We start from the raw sequence: 17,406 nt of genomic DNA on the forward strand, positions 1-17,406 counted from the left end.
TCTTGCTCTGCTTACACAGCATACCTGTCTAGTGACTCTCTTAAGTGGAGGTGTGTGTCAACCCCAAGAATATTTAGCGGAGGGGATACCACAACCTGCCCTTGTGACACATTTGAGACTGCTATGCATAGTTCCTGCTACACTATTTATCTAGAATGTACCGTTGGCGGTAAAACATACTATACTGCTATCTTAACAAGATCTAGAACCCCTACTATAGGGGCCAGTAGTGTCCCTACAGTTGTAGGAAATACCAATAACCTTATATCAGCTGGCTGTACTGGAATTGTAGGACAGCCTGTCTGCTGGAATATTCACCCCCCTCTTCATATCTCTGACAGAGGAGGACCACAAGACAAGGTCTGAGAAATTAGGGTATACAAAAAACTTGAAGAGTTGCAAAAGTCCCTGTACCCGGAAATTCACTACCACCCCTTGGCCTTGCCCAAAGCCAGAGGGAAAGAGAAAGTTGATGCCCAGACCTTTGACCTCCTCACTGCTACTCATAACCTGCTTAACAATTCCAACTCTAGTCTGGCTAATGACTGCTGGCTGTGTCTGCAATCAGGAGATCCCGTTCCTCTTGCCATACCCAGCAATGACTTAAATTATACATCCAATACCCCTTGCACCATAATTCCTCCCCTTAAAGTACAGCCTTTAGAATTTCCTAGTTCCTCTTGCATCTACTCCCCTCCCCTTAATAACACTTACCACCTTGATGTAGGATTCAATCAATTCAATAATTGTTCCACCATAGTAAATATTTCCCAATTGCTGTGTGCCCCAAATAGCTCAGTTTTTATATGTGGCAATAATAGGGCTTATACCTATTTACCTACTAACTGGACAGGACGCTGTGTCTTAGCCACACTTTTGCCAGACATAGACATTATCCCTGGAGATGAACCTGTACCTATCCCAGCTATAGATCACTTTTTAGGAAGAAACAAAAGGGCAGTACCATTTATCCCCTTACTTGCAGGATTAGGCATAACTACTGCCATAGCAACTGGGGCTACAGGCCTAGGGGTTTCTGTTACTCAATACACCAAATTGTCTGGCCAATTGATCTCAGATATGCAGGCCATTTCAAGTACTATACAAGATTTACAAGATCAGGTAGATTCTCTGGCAGAAGTAGTGCTCCAAAATAGAAGAGGCCTAGATTTACTAACTGCAGAACAGGGAGGCATCTGCTTGGCTTTACAGGAGAAGTGCTGTTTCTATGCCAACAAATCCGGGATCGTCAGGGATAAAATCAGGTGTCTACAAGAAGACCTAGAAAAACAACCAAAAGAAATAACCGATAACCCATTTTGGACTGGGTTCCATGGACTCCTTCCCTATCTTATGCCATTCCTGGGCCCCCTGCTTTGCCTATTGCTCTTACTCTCTGTAGGACCTTTCGTCTTCACTAAGCTCCTAACATTCCTTAAGCAACAAGTCGAGGCTATCCAAGCAAAACCTATACAGGTCCATTATCATCACCTAGAGCAAGAAGATCACGGTGGTTCATACTCACACCCATTATGACCACCTTCCCTATGCGCTGAACTGGACAGCCAATGACGGGTAAGAGAGCATCATCTCTCACTAACCTAAGACAGGAGGGCCATCATAAGCTACTGCCTAATCCCATGACGGGTACCAGTGATGAGATGTATTACTCCAACCTAAGACAGGCGCAGTTCCCGAGGGACAATCTTCTAGCCACAATTATATATTTAAAAAAAGGGGGACCTGTCCAGAGCCATGAGGCCCGGAGTTAGCCGACCTCTGTTGCTTGATCTCCGCAAAGCGGAGACAAAATGGCACATTTCCGGGTTCCTCATTACAGACCTTTCCCGCGCGCGCCTAAAGCTTTTCCCACGTGCGCCCAAACTGTTCCCGCGTGCGCCTAGACTTTTCCCGCCCACGCCAACCTTTCCCGCGCCCGCGCAAACATTTTTCCCGCCCAGGAAGATATGCAGCCCAGGAAGATATGCAGCCTACGGTGCAAGCACGATCCCGCGCCCAGGAAAATTACAAACCCACGGCGCATGCACAATTGTAATTTGAGAAGACCGGCCCCCCGTCACCGCCCTGGCCCAACCTCTTCCTCTGCCAGCCTATATAAGGCATGACCCTGCATTCAATAAACGAGACTTGATCAGGCTATTTGTCTTGTCTCCATTTCTCGTGTTTTCTTGTCTCCTCCATTCCCACTCCCCCTTCCAGGGCCCGTTCGACTGTCCTGCAGGTTGGGACAATTCCTCAAGGATCTAGAACTAGAAATACCATTTGACTCAGCAATCCCATTACTGGGTATAATACCCAAAGGATTATAAAGCATTCTACTATAAAGACACATGCACATGTATGTTTACTGTGGCACGATTCACAATGGCAAAGACTTGGAACCAACCCAAATGTCCATCAGTGTTAGACTGGATAAAGAAAATGTGGCACATATACACCATGGAAAACTATGTAGCCATAAAAATGAGTTCATGTTCTTTGTAGGGACATGGATGAAGCTGGAAACCACTATTCTCAGCAAAGTAACACAGAAACAGACAACCAAACACTGCATGTTCTCACTCATAAGTGGGAGTTGAACAATGAGAACATATGGGCACAGAGAGGGGGAACATCACACACCGGGGCCTCTCAGGGGGTGGGGGCCAAGGGGAGGGATAGCATTAGGAGATATACCTAATATAGATGACGGGTTGATGGGTGCAGTAAACCACCATGGCACATGTATACCTATGTAACAAAGCTGCACGTTCTGTACATGGAATCCCAGAACTTAAAGTATTAAAAAAAAAAAAATTCTCCAAAAAAGAAAGAAATTTAGCCAGGCATGGTGGCGGGCATCTGTAATCCCAGCTACTCAGGAGGCTGAGGCAGGAGAATTGTTTGAGTACAGGAGGTGGGGGTTGCAGTGAGCTGAGATTGTGTCACTGCACTCCAGCCTGGGTGACAGAGCAAGGCCCTGTTTGGAAAAAAAAAAAAAAAAAACCTTTAAAAAGTCAACATCTGCTGGGTTTTGCTCTTCTCCATCTCCCTGCACTATATGTTATCACTAACCTGGGAGGCTCTAGTGTTCTCTACCATCCAAGGTTCTCCTCGCTCCAGCTTGAAGATCACCTCAGGTTTGGTAATGTGGTACCCTGTTAACAAAAAATGTGAGATTAGGCCAGGTGCAGTGGCTCATGCCTGTAATCCCAGCACTTTGGGAGGCCCAGGTGGGCAGATCACAAGGTCAGGAAATTGAGACCATCTTGGCTGACACAGTGAAACCCTGTCTCTACTAAAAATACAAAAAATTAGCCGGGCATGGTGGCGGGCGCCTGTAGTCCCAGCTACTCGGCAGGCTGAGGTAGGAGAATGGCATGAACCTGGGAACTGAGAAATCAGGTCCTTCGAAGAATGACAACAGCTTGGATTCAGGAGCCGTGCAGTGAAGGGGCCAGTTTGAACCTTTCATTAGAGGGGGCTGACATGTTACTCATGGACTGGAATATTATACTTAAATAACATTAAACTGTATACATGTCCATATACTTACTAGCAGAGAAGAAAGCACTTGCTCCTGGGAGTTACTGTGATATTCAGTCACCCGAGGACACCAAGCTGCTGTAGGTCTCCAGCATCATGTCCCTGTACAGAGTCCTTTGAGCATCATCCAAGTCCTGCCACTCTTTCCAGGTGAAGCCCACAGCCACATCCTCAAAGGACATCAACTCCTGTAATAGCGTATTTCTCCTCAAGTCACTAGCCATGGGTCACAATAACAAGAATCATGGAGATCACTCTTCTCTGTGTGTCTCATGTATATGTCATATAAGATGTAGCTTGCTTTGTAGTCTATATGGTGTGAGAAAGAAAAATCATGGTAGAAATAGCCTCAAGTGTAATCATTTAATTACAGCTGACTCTTGAACAACACGGATTTGAACTACGTGGGTCCATGCACATGCAGATTTTCTTCTGTCTCTGCCACCCCAGCGTCAGAAAGACCAGTATCTCCAATGAACATATGTTCTCCCATAATTTTCTTGATAACACTTTCTTTCCTCTAGATTATTTTAAGAATACGTGGCATACTTATCCTCACATCACTGCTGCATCATGAGAACACAGTCTTGGTGTTGTTCACTCGTGTGTGTGCATGTGTCTTACATGAGATATAGCCTGCTTTTTACTCTATGATGGGAAAAAGAAAACTGACAGTAGAAGCATACTGCTACTAATTTACCAATTATGAAAAGTTCTACTAAACACTTTCCCTTACAGATCTGGAATTGTCCCTGCTGCTAGGGATAAAGTCAAGATAAAAATTCTGCTCCTCCTGCCAGGCACGGTGGCTCACGCCTATAATCCTAGCACTTTGGAAGGCTGAGGCAGGCAGATCACGAGATCAGGAGATCAAGACCATCCTGGCTAACACGGTGAAACCCCATCTCTACTAAAAATATTAAAAAATTAGCTGGGCATGGTGGTGGGCACCTCTAGTCCCAGCTACTTGGGAGGCTGAGGCAGCAGAATGGTGTGAACCTGGGAGGTGGAGCTTGCAGTGAGCTGAGATTGCACCACGGCACTCCAGCCTGTGTAACAGAGCAAGACTCCCTCTCAAAAAAAAAAAAATAATAATAATTCTGCTCCTCCAAGGTGCTTAAGATCTGTTACAAAGACATATGTATAGGGCCAGGCACAGTGGCTCATGCCTATAATCCCAGCACTTTGGGAGGCTGAGGTAGGTGCATCACAAGGTCAAGAGATTGAGACCATCCTGGCCAAATTAGTGAAACCCTGTCTCTACTAAAAATACAAAAATTAGCTGAGCATGGTGGCAGGCACCTGTAATCCCAGCTACTCAGGAGGCTGAGGCAGGAGAATCACTGGAACCCGGGAGGTAGAGGTCACAGTGAGCTGAGATCATGACACTGCACTCCAACCTGGTGACAGAGTGAGACTCTATCTCAAAAAAAAAAAAAGAAAAGAAAGAAAAAAGTCATAAGTATAAATGGAATTACAAAGAGTACCGTGCCTGAGTGAGTGTTTCTCAGCTGTGATGAGAGACAAAGGTATGCAAGGCATGATTATCAAGTGATTCTGCATTTCAATACTTGACCTAATTCCAACAAAAGAAACTTCATGTGCTCACTGATTTTAAAAAATTACTTATAAAGTACTTTTTATGTTCACAGGCATCCTTATGTTTCCCTACTACATTAAAAAAAGAAAAACTGCTAAGTGTTCACATAAAACTAATCACTCACTTCCTAAAACACAGGATACAAGTAATAAAGGTAAATAAAATGTGGTAAGGTACTTGCTCAGATTTGCATTTCCACAGTCATTTCTTGCCAGGAGACAGGGCAAGGACTAAAGAGAGAGTCAGAGGGGAAGAAACCAAGGTGAGACATGGCCATCTATACCAGGATACAGGCCAATAAAAGTACAGAATAGGAAACTAATCTTGAAAAAAAGAAAACAAAAGCAAAAGCAAACAGTGAATTCTGACCTAATTTGTTGTGCTGAGGGTGAAAAGTGGAGTTCAATTCCATGCTGTCTCTTGACCAGCTAGGTAGATACTGATGTTGTAAACTGAAATTGAGAAAAGAACAAAGAACATGATAAGGAAAAGCAAAAATAATCTTGGATACACAATCTGAAGCTTCTGCAGTCAGATATGTGGAGATGTTCATCTGGAAATGATTCACGATCTAGAGCTCAGGAGAGAGATCTAAGCTCAAGGTAAAGATTTGAAAAGCAACAGCATTTCAGTGGTAGCTGAAGCCAGCAGCTTGAATAAAATAGCTCAAAGAGAACCTAAGAGATTGAAAGGACAAAAAGAGCAAGTACAGAATCTGAGGAAACACTGATATTTACCAACAGAGGAAGAGAAATAGACCATGACAACTGAGAAGAAATAAAATCTATAAATATATTTCATAATATTCACAGGTTTATGAAAAAAAAGTCCTATGATCACACAGACATTGAGAAGATATATTTAAATATATCATCCCATTTGTAATAAAAAGTCAATAAAAAAGGACACATGACATTCTTCAACATGTTAAAATGGACATATCTTGACCCAAAAAGCAGCTTCATAGTTAATGAGGAAATACTGGAAGACACATATGCTCCATCTCTACAAATATTTACCATTGTACAAGAGGTACTGTTCAACTCAAATGAAGAGAAACAAAAATGAGAAAGACTATGATTTGCATATAATTTAAACCTAGAAAACCCAAGAGAATCTTCTGAAAACTAATCCCAATAAGAAAGCTCAATATGCTGGGTGCAGTGGCTCACCCCTGTAATCCCAGCACTTTGGGAGGTCGAGGCAGGCAAATCACCTGAAGTCGGAAGTTTGAGACCAGCCTGACCAACAAAGAAAATCCCTGTCTCTACTAAACAAAAATTAACTGGGTATGGTGGCACATGCCTGTAATCCCAGCTACTAGGGAGGCTGAGGCAGGAGAATTGCTTGAACCCAGGAGGCAGAGGTTGCGGTGAGCTGAGATCATGCCATTGCACTCCAGTCTAGGAAACAAGAGTGAAAGGTCGTCTCAATAAAAAGAAAGAAAGAAAGAAAGAAAAAAAGAAAGCTAGCTCAATATATAAACAGACTACAAAAGTCTTCATACATGTAATAACATTCATACTACAACCACAAGACAACACACCTAGCAGTACATTTAACAAAATTAGTATAGAACTAAATGGTGGCAGGGGGAAAAGTGAGGGATACAAAAGCTAATTAAGCAAGTAAAACGATATATTATGTTTATGAACAGGAAGAGTCTACATCATAAAGATGCCAATTCTCCCTAAGTCAGTGAAGTGCTTTAATATCATCCTATGAAAGCAACACATTCTCAGATATTGATAAGCCAGAAGAACACTTATGTGGAAAATTAAACAAGACTAGACAGTGTATGCTAGGTTATATTTCTGTTCACCTAAAACCTGGTCCTTCCTCCCTGTATTAGTCAGCTGTGTCTGCCATAACACATTCCACAGACTGGGTGACTTAACAGAAATTTTGTTGCTCACAATTCCGGAGGCTGAAAAGTCCAAGATCAAGGTGCCAGGCAAATCACTTCCTAATGAGGTCTCTCCTCCTGGTTTACAGATGACATAGCCTTCTTGATGTGTCCTCACATAGCAGAGATAGATAGATCTCTCTCTTCCTCTTCTTATAAGACCATCAATACTACTGGCTTAAAGGTCTCAACTCTTATGACCTCACAAGAGGTCACATGGGTGCCCTCCTAAAGGGTACCTTCATAAAAGGGCAGCCACATTGGTAGTCAACATAACCAACATGTAGACATGTAGTCAGCAAGTCTACATAACCAAACTGTAATAAAAACTTTGAACACAGACTCAAATGAGATCCTTGTGTTGTCAATGTCTTGTGGGTGCTGATATGTACTGTTGGCAGAAACAGACAATGACCACGAGGTTCCACTAAGAGCAAACAACTAGAAACTTGTGCCAAGTGGTTCATAGATCCTGCCCTATGCACCCTGTTCCTTGGTTAATTTTAGTTGATCTTTTCATAGTAATAAATCACAACTGGGAGTACAAAGCCTTTTCTAAGTTCTTAATTTCTTCTAGGATTACCGAACCTGTGGGTTTTCTTGGGGACCCCCAAATTTGCAGCTGTTATCAGAAGAATCATAGCCTTGGGGACATCTGAACCTCTTACAGAAAAGAACAATGTAGAGATAAGCATACCAAGGGTGTACAGTGATAAAATTGTCACACACAAAAAAAGATAACAGAAATCTGGGTAAATACAAATAAAGAAAACAATGGAAATGGTAGATGTGTGAGTAAACATATACATTGATCTTATTTCTGACCTTGTTAAAAAGTCACCGACCCTTTGAAGCAAGAAAATAACGTATTGTGGAGTTTATAACATGTAGGAGCAAAAAGTATGATAAGCATGGAAGCTGGGAAGAGCTAAAGGGAAGCATCTTATAAAGTTTGTATAGTATATTTGAAATGGCATAATACTACCTGAAGGTAGCCTATAAGTCAAACATGAATATGATGAACCATAAAACAACCATCAGGCCAGGTGCAGTGGCTCATGCCTGTAATCCCAGCACTTTGGGAGGCCAAGGAGGGAGGATCACTTGAGGCCAGGAGTTGGAGACAAGCCTGAGCAACATAGTGAGATCCTGTCTCCACAAGAAAATTTAAAAATCTAAACCAAAAAAAAAAAAAAAAATCAAAAACTTACAACCAATAATCCAAGAAAGGCACTCATAGGTCATATAAAAAGAGAAAGTGGGCTAAATCTGGCATGATAGCCATAATTTGCATATTTCTATTCTGTATGAATTGCTCCTGTGGAAGAAAGACTTGACTTGGTATAGTTAAAAAGAGAGAGAGACAGAGAGAGAGAATGAGATGGACAATCTGAAGCAAAGTATAGAGTACAGGAAATGTATGTGTGACACAGATAGAAAATATTAAATAGAGACAACAGACTTTTTTTTTTTTTTAAGACAGGGTCTCACTCTATCGCCCAGGCTGGAGTACAGTGGTGCTATCTTGGCTCACTGCAACCTCTGCCTTCCAGGTTCAAGCGTTTCTCCTGCCTCAACCTCTTGAGTAGCTGGGACTACAGGCATGCACCACCACACCTGGCTAATTTTTGTATTTTTTGGTAGGAACGGGCTTCACCATGTTGGTCAGGCTGGTCTCAAACTCCTGGCCTCAAGTGATCCACCCACCTCGACCTCCCAAAGTGCTGGGATTACAGGCGTAAACCACTATGCCCAGTCAGATTTTATAACATAAAAAACTTAAAAGAGCGGGGGGGAGGGGTGCCAAGATGGCCAACTAGAAGCAGTCGTAATTGGAGGCTCCCACTGAAAAGATCCAAAGTAGCATGCAAATCCTGCACCGGCAACCGAGATATCCAGATTCTGTCATTAGGACTGGCTAGGTGGCTGGCATGACCCAATCAGAGAAAAGAAGAGCAGTGTGGTACGGCAGCCCACCTGAGAGTGACAAGGGGCAGGGGAGCCCCCACTCCCAACCAAGGGAGGCGGTGAGTGAGAGTGCTACCCTCCCTGGGAAACGGTGCTTCTTCCACAAAACTGTGCAACCCACCGATCAGAAGATCCCACTCAGGAGCCCACGCCAATGGGGCCTTGGGTCTCAATCAGGGAGCTGCCTAGATTCTCAACAGCCACTTGGCCTAAGCCTGCTGAGTTCCCAGGGAGCAGGGCAGCTATCACCACTGCTGCAGCTGTCTGCCATCTAAGCCATCTGTGATCCTTGGGGGAGGGGCAGCTGCCAACACTGTAGCTGCAGGGCCCCCCTGCAGGAACTCCAACTCCACCCAGGGGCTTAGGTACAGAACTCTGATCTCCCTGGACCTGAGCCCCTAGGGGGAGGGGTGCCCATAGTCTCCGCCGACCAGCGGACTTAGTCTTTCCTCCTGCTAGCTCTGAGGAATCCAGGCAGCCCAGATGAGTAGTTTTCCCCCAAGTGCAGCAAACCTCCTCCACCAAGGGACAGCCAAAGTGCTATGTTAAATGGGTCCTGCTTTCTGTGCCACCCAACTGGGTCAGACCCCCCAACAGGAGCTGTCAGATATCCTATACAGGAGCGTTCCTACTGGCATCATGTCGGTGCCCCTCAAGGTCAGAGATTCCAGATAAAAGAGCAAGCACCCACCTTGGCTGTTCTGCAGGCTCAAGTGACATCTCCAGGTGTGAGAGCAAACCAGATGAATAGGGGCTGAAGTGAACCCCCAGCAAACTGCAGTAGCCCTACAGAAGAGGAACCTGACTATTGAAAGAAAAACAAAAAAACAAAAAGGAGCAACAGCATCAACAAAACAAGTACCACAAAAACCTCATCCAAGGGTCAGCAGCCTCAAAGATTGAAACTAGACAAACTCATGAAGATGAAAAAGAGTCAACATCAAAACAATCTAACTCAGCGTTAGAGAAGAGGACAGAGTGCCTCTTCTCTAAATGATTGCAACATCTCTCCAGCAAGGGCACAGAACTGGACAGAGGATGAGATGGATGAATTCACAGAAGTAGGCTTCAGAAAGAGGGTAATAACAAAACTTCGCTGAAGTAAAGGAGCATGTTCTAACTTCAAGGCAAAGAAATTATAAACATTAAAAAAAGGTTAGAGGAGTTGCTAGCTAGAATAACCAGTTTAGAGATGTACATAAATGACCTGATGGAGCTGAAAAACACAACAAGAGAACTTTGTGAAGCATATACAAGTATCAATAGCCCAACCGATCAAGTAGAAGAAAGAATATCAGAGATGGAAGACTGTCTTGCTGAAATAAGGCAGGCAGACAAGATTAGAGAAAAAAGAATAAAAAGGAATGAACAAAAACTCCAAGAAATATGGAACTATGTAAAAAAAAAAAAAAAAAAAAAAAAAAAAAAAAAAACCTAAAACTGATTGGAGTACCTGAAAAAGACAAGGATAATGGAACCTAGTTGGAAAACACACTTCAGGATATTATCCAGGAGAACTTCCCCAACCGCGCAAAACAGGCCAACATTCAAATTTAGGAATTACAGAGAACTCCACTAAGATGATACTCCACAAGAAGATCAACCCCAAGACACATAATCATTAGATTCTCCAAGGTTGAAATGAAGGAAAAAATGTTACGGGCAGCCAGAGAGAAAGTTCAGGTTACCTACAAAGGGAAGCCCATCAGACTAACAGGGGATCCTTCAGCAGAAACCCTTACAAGCCAGAAGAGAGTGAAGGCCAATATTCAACATTCTTAATGAAAAGACTTTTTTCAACCAAGGATTTCATGTCCAGCCAAACTATGCTTAATAAGGGAAGGAGAAATAGAATCCTTTTCAGATAAGCAAATGCTGAGGGACTTCCTCACCACCAGGCATGCCTTGCAAGAGCTCCTAAAGGAAACACTTAATATGGAAAAGAAAAATCGGTACCAGCCATGGCAAAACACACAAAAATGTAAAGACCAATGACACTATGAAGAAACAACATCAACTAGTGTGAAAAAATATATAACCAGCTAGCATCATGATGATAGGATCAAATTCACACATAACAACATTAACCCTAAATGTAAATAGACTAAATGCCCCAATTAAAAGACAAAAACTGGCAAATTGGATAGAGTCAAGACCCATCAGTGTGCTGTATTCAAGAGACCCAGCTCATGTGCAAAGACACACATAGTTCAAAATAAAGGGATGGAGGAAAATTTACAAAGCAAATGGAAAGCAGAAAAAAGCAGGGATTGCAATCCCAGTCTCTGACAAAACAGGCTTTAAACTAACAAAGAACAAAAAAGACAAAGAAGGACATTATATAATGGGAAAGAGATAAATTCAACAAGAAGAAAAGCTAACTATCCTAAATATACATGTAACCAATATGGGAGTACCCAGATTCATAAAATGAGTTCTTACAAACCTACAAAGAGATTTAGACTCTCACACAATAATACTGGGAGACTTTAACATCCTACTGTCACTATTAGACAGATCAATGAGACAAAATTAAAAGGATATGGCCAGGTTCAGTGGCCTATACCTGTAATCTCAGCATTTTGGGAGGCTGAGGCAGGCAGATCGTGAGGTCAGGAGCTCGAGACCAGCTTGACCAACATGGTGAAACACTGTCTCTACTAAAAATACAACAATTAGCAGGCAGGTGGTGGGTGCCTGTAATCCCAGCTACTCAGGAGGCTGAGGCAGGAGAATCACTTTAACCTGGGAAATGGAGGCTGCAGTGGGCCGAGGTTGTGCCACTGCACTCCAGCCTGGGCAACAGAGTGAGACTCTGTCTCAAAAAAAAAAGGAAAAGAAAAGGAGATTCAGGACTTGAACTCAACTCTGGATCAAGTGGACCGAATAGATATCTACAGAACTCCCCACCCCAAAACAACAGAATATATATTATTCTCAGTGTCACACAGCACTTACTCTAAAATTGGCCATATAATTAGAAGTAAAATACTCCTCAGCAAATGCAAAAGAACTGAAATTACAACAGTGTGTCAGACCACAGTGTAATCAAATTAGAACTTAGGATTAAGAAACTCAAAACCACACAACTACATGGAAATTGAACAACCTGCTCCAGAAAGATTCCTGGACAAATAATGAAATTAAGGCAGAAATCAAGAAGTTATTTGAAACCAATGAGAACAAAGAGACAACATACCAGAATCTCTGGGACACAGCTAAAGCAGTGTTAAGAGGGAAATTTATAGCCCTAAATGCCCACATCAGAAAGCTAGAAAGATCTCAAATCAACACCCTAACATCCCACTTAAAAGAACTAGAGAAGCAAGAGCAAACAAACCCAAAAGCTAGCAGAAGACAAGAAATAACTAAGATCAGAGTACAACTGAAGGAGAGAGAGACATGAAAAACCCCTCAAAAAAATCAATGAATCCAGGAGCTGGTTTTTTGAAAAGATTAACAAAATAGATAGACCATTAGTTAAACTAACATAGAAGAAAAGAGAGAAGAATCAAATAGACACAATACAAAAAGATAAAGGGGATATCACATTGATCCCACAGAAATACAAACCACCATCAGAGAATACTATAAACACTTCTATACAAATCAACTAGGAAATCTGGAAGAAATTGGTAAATTCCTGGACACATACACCCTCCCAACACTAAACCAGGAAGAAGTTGAATCCCTGAATAGACCAATAGCAAGTTCTGAAATTGAGACAGTAACAAATCGCCTACCAAGCAAAAAAAGCCCAGGACCAGATGGATTCACAGCTGAATTCTACCACAGCTACAAAAAATCGGTAACGTTCCTTCAGAAACTGTTTCAAACAATTGAAAAAGAGGGACTCTTCCCTAACTCATTTTATGAGGCTAGCATCATCCTGATACTAAAACCTGGCAGAGACGCAACAAAAAAAAGAAAATTTCAGGCCAATATCCCTGATGAACATCGATGCAAAAATCCTCAATAAAATCCTGGCAAACTGAATACAGCAGCACATCAAAAAGCTTATCCACCACAATCAAGTTGGGTTCATCCCTGGGATGCAAGACTGGTTCAACACGTGCAAATCAATAAATGTAATCCATCACATAAACATAACCAGTGACAAAAACCACATGATTAGCTCAAAAGATGCAGAAAAGGCCTTCAATAAAATTCAACATCCCTTCATGTTAAAAACTCTCAATAAACTACATATTGATGGAACATATCTCAAAATAATAAGAACTATTTATGACAAACCCGCAGCCAATATCATACTGAATGGGCAAAAGCTGGAAGCATTCAAACTGGCACAAGACACAGATGCCCTCTCTCACTACTCCCATTCAACACAGTATTGGGAGTTCTGGCCAGGGCAATCAGACAAGAGAAAGAAATAAAGGGTATTCAAATAGGAAGAGAGAAAGTCAAATTGTCTATTCATGGACTGTATTTAGAAAACCTATTTTTAGAAAACCCTATCATCTCAGCCCAAAAGCTTCTTAAGCTGATAAGCAACTTAAGGTCTCAGGATACAAAATGAATGTGCAAAACTCACAAGCATTCCTATACGCCAACAATAGACAAGCAGGAGCCAAACCATGAATGAAATCCTATTCACAATTGCCAACAATAGACAAGCAGAGAGTCAAATCATGAATGATTTCCCATTCACAAATACTACAAGGAGAATAAAATACCTAGGAATACAGCAAACAAGGGACATGAAAGACCTCTTCAAGGAAAACTACAAACCACTGCTCAAGGAAATCAGAGAGGACACAAACAAATGGAAAAACATTCCATCCTCATGAATAGGAAGAATCAGTATCATAAAAATGGCCATACTGCCCAGAGTAATTTATAGATTCAATGCTATTCCCATCAAACTACCATGGGCATTCTTCACATCATTAGAAAAAAAGACTTTGAATTTCAAATGGAATCAACGCAATGCAACCTTGTTTTACTGTGCTTCACTTTACTAGGATTGACAGATACTGAGTTTTCCACAAATGGAAGGTTTTTAGCAACCATGTGGGGAAGTCTATCGGCACCATTTTCTAACAGCATGTACTCATTTCATCTCACAATATTTAAAAAATTTTTTACTGTTATTATATCCATTATGGTGATCTGTGATCAGTACGGTTTTCTTTTCTTTTTTTCTTTTCTTTTCTTTTTTTTTTTGAGATTGAGCCCAAGCTGGAGTGCAGTGGCACAATCTCGGCTCACTGCAACCTCTGCCTTCTGGGTTCAAGCTATTCTCCTGCCTCAGCCCCCCAAGTAGCTGGAACTATGGGCACCTGCCACCACGCTCAGCTAATTTTTGTATGTAGAGATGGGGTTTTACCATGTTGCCCAGGCTGGTCTCGAACCCCTGACCTCAGGTGATCTGCCCACCTCGACCTCCCAAAGTGCTGGGGTTAGAGGCATGAGCCACCGTGTCCAGCCAATGTGATGAGTGCTTTTTGATGTCACTATTATAATTGTCTGAGTGGAGGGTGCTATAAATCACTCTCATATAAAACAACAAACCTAAGTGATGAACGTTGTCCATGTTCTGACTGCTCCATGGACTGGCCGTTCCCCTGCCTCTCTCCCTTCAACTCCCTTATTCCCTGTGTAGCAGGACGAGCCACAGACAAAACTCCTGAGACACCAAGTTAAAGAAGGAAGGGATTTATTTGGCCAGGGGCATCAGCAAGACTCCTGTCTCAAGAGCTGAGCTCCCTGAGTGAGCAGTTCCTGTCCCTTTTAAGGGCTCACAACTCTAAGGGGGTGCATGTGAGGGGATTGTGATTGAGCAAGCAGGGGGTACATGGGGGTACATGACTGGGGGCTGCATGCACTGGTAATTAGATCGGAACAAAACAGAACAGGGATTTTCACAGTGCATTTCTATACAATGTCTGTAATCTATAGATAACAGAACCAGATAGGTCAGGGGTCGATCTTTAACTACCAGGCCCAGGGTGCGGCGCCAGGCTGTCTGCCTGTGGGTTTCATTTCTGCCTTTTAGTTTTTACTTCTTCTTTCTTTGGAGGCAGAAATTGGGCATAAGATGATATGAGGGGTGGTCTCCTTCCTTATTCCCCTCTTTTGAGACTCTCACTCATTTTATTAGTGGGAGTTCTCACTTTCATTTTTACTACCTATGTCTTCTTGCAAGACAGATCGATAGTGATTCATACAGTACACTTGTACTGAAGCATTTTGGTGAACTAAGGTAGCGATGAAGCTTTTTACCATTTGAAGAAGTATGGGTAACAAACAAGGGAGCAGTAGGCAGACTCCTATTATTATTATAACTCCTATTATAAGAGTTTTAAATCCTCCTAGCACTAGGAACCATTTTCCAAACATGGCCCCAGGACCAAATCCATGCCACATTTGCATGGGCACATGTGCCAGTTTTATCATATCTCTAATTATGTCTTCAACTACTTGCCCTCAATCATCTATTTGTAGACAGCAATTAGTAAGGTTAAATTTCCCACAGACCCCTCCTTCAGCTGCTAGCAAGTAGTCAAGAGCCAATCTATTTTGATAGATAGCATTTCACCTCTGAGTTTCTTGCTGGGCCAGAATAGTCAAGGCTCTGCTGGTTTCATTAGTGATTATTTTTAAGACAGCTTGTAACCATATGATTTGGTTGATCATGTAAATGGGGGTCCAGTATCCTCATGAGCCATCTTGTGCCTAAGTAGCAGGCCTATAATACTATATGATTCTCTCAGGGGACCATTCATCACCTTTCCAATTTCCTATAGCTATGCTTCTCTTTTCGCGGGAAACATAAACAGGGAAACCTAGGAGTTCACCTGTTTTTATGGGCAGTAGGAAGAAAGATGGTTTCATAGTGCCAATAACACAACTGCCTGCCCACTGGTCAGGTAATTTGGCATAAGCTCTATGCCCACATATCCAATATAATCCAGTGGGGGCTGTCCAGTCCTGGTGGGACTCTGGGTGGGTCCACACGGTTTGGAACTTTGGGAATTTGCTAAATGAATCCCTCTCTGTTTGATTTGAACTCCACCAAGTGACTGTTTTTGTGGTATCACTATACAGTTTTTGTCCCAGACAACTAAGTCGTCCTACGGGGTCAGTGAATTCTTCTCCTTATCTAGCTATGCAATATTGTGCAATAATTGAGGCTTTTAGGACCTAGACATTATCAGGGTGATTCTTTTGAGCTGGGAATTCATCAGGAACTGGGTCTGTAGGTACCAATTATTGGGCTTCCTATGGCCATTGATCTCCCATTATAGTTCCTCCACATACATAACATGAAGTGACACTGAGAGACTGGGCTACATGCTCAGCTAATTGCAAAAACAAATTTCTTGTTTTTCCTGGAATTTCTGGTATTGGTACTTTTAGTTCATCATAGAAAGTTTGAAACACTGGTTCAGGAGAGCGTTTGTACACTTCTCCTCGAACCAAGCTATTTACTCAAGGATCCAGTCCAGCCCCATTGATTCCTAAGGTCACACACTCTCCTTTTTTCCAGCAAGGATGAAGGGGATTGGTTATTACTAGCTCTAAGGGGTTACATTGTCCTATAGTAAAGAAGGGCCATTTTTTCCTTTCTGAAGGTGGACTAGATCCTTTTCACTTTTTATCCAAGTGGCCTAAATGACACAAGACCAGTACCCACATTCATTTCCACACAGTCCTAATTCATGACAAACGTACTTATTTTCAGTCATACAGTCTTTTTCCCAACTAAAAGAGCCACATTCCCTTCCTAACTTATTGCTATTAATGACAGCATAGAAATCAAATTTCAAGATTATGAGTTTGGGCACCCCTTTTTTTTCTGTTCTGGCTAATACTTTACTTGTATCATTTATGAGTCCTCACCAGTCTTCAGTCCTTAATCTTATTTCAAAAACTGCGGACATGGGAAGCTCAGAAGGGTCATAACACACATCCGGTCAGTCATTTCCTGGGCTACATACCTTGTACTGAGTGTCATTATATAAACATGTTCCTTTTAAAGTTCCTAGGCTTTCATAGTAACTATAGAACAGAAAGGTTGTTTTAACTTGTTGCCTTACCTTGATAACCTGATGTATACACTGAGAGCAGTCCTCCGTGCAGGGAAAATCAGTGGAAGTTTTTACTATACAAGTCCAAATTATAAGGAAAATGAGTCCTACATTGATTCTGCTCATGCTTCTGCCGTGCATAGACCAGTCAGCTTCCAGGTGTGACTGGAACAGGGTTTGCCGTCCTCCTCAGAGTCACTTTGCAGGAGTTGTCCGGACTCGGTTTTGCCTCCTAGGTTTCATCGGCTGCAGGTCTCACAAGGCTGTGGTGGATCCAGGCTGGGATTCCTTCTACCTTTACAGCCATGGGGGTGGTCAGGATGACGGTCTGAGGT

At 42.3% G+C, this 17,406-nt stretch overlaps 1 protein-coding gene across 1 annotated transcript; it reads right to left on the reverse strand.

The window, feature by feature from the left end:
• Positions 1-3,057: 3,057 nt before the first annotated feature.
• LOC117074103 (zinc finger protein 717-like) lies at positions 3,058-3,826 on the reverse strand. Its single transcript, XM_033195323.1, has 2 exons — positions 3,608-3,826; positions 3,058-3,158 (listed from the first exon to the last, which is right to left on the reverse strand). Exons 1-2 carry the CDS (start codon positions 3,768-3,770, stop codon positions 3,058-3,060), a joined length of 264 nt encoding a protein of 87 aa, XP_033051214.1. The 5' UTR covers positions 3,771-3,826.
• Positions 3,827-17,406: the final 13,580 nt, after the last annotated feature.

The sequence above is a fragment of the Trachypithecus francoisi genome, unplaced genomic scaffold (genome assembly GCF_009764315.1).
Source record: "Trachypithecus francoisi isolate TF-2019V2 unplaced genomic scaffold, Tfra_2.0 Lachesis_group5, whole genome shotgun sequence".
Lineage (NCBI taxonomy): Eukaryota > Metazoa > Chordata > Mammalia > Primates > Cercopithecidae > Trachypithecus > Trachypithecus francoisi.

Bases quoted from the DNA above. Each gene is read 5' to 3' on its own strand.
- LOC117074103 (XM_033195323.1), bottom strand. From the start codon at position 3,770: ATGGCTAGTGACTTGAGGAGAAATACGCTATTACAGGAGTTGATGTCC. The intron at 3,159-3,607 runs GTGACTGAATAT...TTTTGTTAACAG, and splicing joins CAGCAGCTTGGTGTCCTCGG to GGTACCACATTACCAAACCT.